At 49.1% G+C, this 2,908-nt stretch overlaps 1 protein-coding gene across 1 annotated transcript in view; it reads right to left on the bottom strand.

The window, feature by feature from the left end:
* Positions 1-660: 660 nt before the first annotated feature.
* Positions 661-2,908, bottom strand: part of ATXN3 (ataxin 3) — a 32,615-nt gene continuing 30,367 nt past the window's right edge. The window contains exons 10-11 of the mRNA XM_045288117.1: positions 2,505-2,602; positions 661-1,280 (exon numbers count right to left, since the gene is read on the bottom strand). Of these exons, the coding sequence (XP_045144052.1) occupies positions 1,186-1,280; positions 2,505-2,602 (193 nt within the window). The 3' untranslated portion in view covers positions 661-1,185. The remainder of the gene's footprint in view (positions 1,281-2,504; positions 2,603-2,908) is intronic.

The raw sequence follows: 2,908 nt of genomic DNA, 5'->3' as shown, positions 1-2,908 counted from the left end.
TCACGGCGGGCGTCACAGGTTGTCCCACAGCCAAAGGAAACTGGCTTGCATACTGTGCGTCCCCTACTTCTCTCCCTTGGAGAAGCAGGGGAGTAAGGTGCAGGAGAGAGGGGTTACAAAGACGCTCTGTAGGTGCTGACAAAGCAGAGAAGACATTCAGTTCGGACAACATCCGGGGCAAGCACGTGTTCACACGTGGTCGGGGGGATTTGTGCAGGGTTGACTGTCGAGTCTGAAATGCACCGAGACGTGGAATAAAGATCCCATCCTTGAAGACTCCAAACGCTGAACTTCAGCATAGCTAGGTGGTCATCTTTTGGAAGAGTTGTATAAAATGATGTAAACAAACCAGAGAAGAGAAATTGTGATCGGAGGTGACAAAAGGCAAGAGCAGCAAAGCGTTCAACAGTGGGAAGGAGAGCGGTTTGTGCCCCCCACCTCCCCCACCCCAGAGCCCTGGCTGTCATCCACACAGACAAAAGATTTAAAAAGTCAGGGTGGTTAATGAGAAATCACAGCAACCACTAGATCAGCAGTTCTCCACCTCTGGGTCGTGACCCCTTTGAAGGTTGAACGACCCTATCACAGGGGTCGCCCAATTCATAACAGTAGCAAAATTAGTTATGAAGTAGCAATGAACATAATTTTATGGTTGGGGGTCACTACCACATGAGGAACTGTATTAAAGGGTCACGGCATGAGGAAGGTTGAGAACCACTGCACTAGGACGGTGAAAGTGGGTTCAACAACCTGCAAAGAATACAAAAAACAAACAAAAAAAACCTGCCACCAAAAATATAGGGAACAAGTCCTGGGGCAAGAACTATGTTAGTTGGTCAGCAAAAAGCTCCCCGGAGGAGACCCTAAGTGCAGACATGCTACATATTGCACACGCAGAAACGAAAGGGGGACAGTTAGAAAACCACTGTGAATTCCTTTAATTGCTGAAAGCCTCTTTGACTGGTATTTGGAAGATTATGTAGTCCTATGACCGATGCATTTTCCCACTTTTCCATCCTTCTGTTTGCAAACCACCCACGAGTCTTATTTTCTCTGTTGTACACTGTTCTCTTTGACAAATGACTGGGGGGAGAGGGGGACCCAAAAACCAAAAATCCCTATGTTGTAGTCACACAGGATAATGCTGGAAAGTATGAGTATCTGAGTGATCTGTCAAAGGCATTGTTATTTGCCCCCTTCTGGTTTCAAGTGATTTCTAACGGTTTCTAAAGACATGGTCACAGCCGCCTGAAGCATGTCCTCTTCGCTCATGGCCTCACCTGAGGGGGAAGAAAAACACATGCCTCAGAAATTTCAGGAAAATCTCAAAGCCATTAAAGGGTAAGTTTTCAGAAAAGCGTTGTCATTGTGAACATTCCAATTTCCTTTTTGGAGTTGGCATTTACACAGATGTCACATTCACGCTTGTCAGGGTAAAGTTTTGACAGATACATGGAATTGTCAAAATCAAGGTACAACTCCACCCCCCTACTCCCGCTTACACAAAATTACATTTACCTGGTGTTGCCTCTTTGAGGTCAACCCTTAGCCCACGGCATCCTTGAGCACGCTTTCTGTCCCTAGCACTAGGCCTTTTCCAGAATGGTCACGGAAAGACTTCCTCAGTGGGTGTGTAACCTCTGAGTGTGGCTTCTTCCACTCACACAATGCAGTGGAGCCTGAGCTGTATGCGTGTATCTATCCACAGCTCTGTTTTTTTCACTTTCCGATTTTGAAAGTAGGAGAGAGTCACAGGAAATTGCAGAAAGTTCAGAGACGTTCTGTGAACTCTGTGGGCCTATTTCCCCCAATAAAGATTTAGGACATCACTGATGTCCCCTTCAAAAACCCCAAGCTGACCTTGGCACAATGTGATCGCGTAGTTCTGTAGGATGGTGTCGTGTGTGTGTGTGTGTGTGTGTGTGTGTGTGTGTGTCGGCAGCAGGCGCCCAGTCAAGGTTCCCAGACAGCACCACGGCCTGTGTTCTTCCAAGTGCTCCCTGTCTCGCCTCAGCCACTGCCCTTCCCCCCAAACTTCCCCAGGCCCTGACCATTACCACCTCCGTGGTTCTGAGAATGGTATGCAAACGGCATCGTGTGGAACGTGAACATTCAAGATCGACTTCTTTTTTCACACAACACAATGCGCGTGCCATCCTGCGGCACCCGGCCAAAGCCTGTCCCGGTTTATTTCTGCGAAAGGCGCCATGGTGCCGGCACATCATAGTACTGATCACCTCCTGAAGGACATTTTGACCATTTCCAGTTTGCACTACAAGGAGCACTGTGGTGCAGTAGTGCTTGGCTACAAGATCGGTGGTTCGAACCCCCCGGCAGGCCTGCAGGAGAAAGACCTCCTGCAGCTCTTCAGGTCCTGGCTTCTGTGTGCACTTGCTTCCCCTTTGCCCAGGAGTGCAACTGCTGGACGGTGGGGGAAGCGGGTGTTTAATTTTTTAAGTTACCACCATATGATGTTCCACAGTGGAGGTCCGAGGAAGTCTTACTTGGGTCACTGCCAAGTGCTCCCGAACTTGTGGTTGGCCTTTCACTCGGCTCTAGAACTGGTCCTGGCAGATCCACCTGCTGCTGCCGCCGCTGCTGCCTGCAACGTTGAGAAGTGAATATGCGTTAAAGAAACAGGGAACAGCATGAAGAACATCTCTCCACAAACCGAGCGCTCACTGGCACGAACACCGACAGGAAGCCACACGGAGTATGGCGAGGACACCAAGATCCAGGCGAGAACTGACAGGACAAGCTGCGAGGCCGGCATTTTCATCACTAGACGGCCGACTGGACAAAACAGGCAGCTTTTCTGCTTACAGACCCTGAGTATTATTAGAAGTCGCTGGAAATAAGCACCTTTGAGAAGCCGCATTTATGGTGTCAGTTAACCGGCTCTTCCCAG

This window comes from Echinops telfairi, unplaced genomic scaffold (assembly GCF_000313985.2).
Source record: "Echinops telfairi isolate 266 unplaced genomic scaffold, ASM31398v2 ScPeMD7_18;HRSCAF=68, whole genome shotgun sequence".
Lineage (NCBI taxonomy): Eukaryota > Metazoa > Chordata > Mammalia > Afrosoricida > Tenrecidae > Echinops > Echinops telfairi.
The sequence above is the reverse complement of the archived record's forward strand: the minus strand, read 5'-3'. Positions and strand labels throughout refer to the sequence as shown.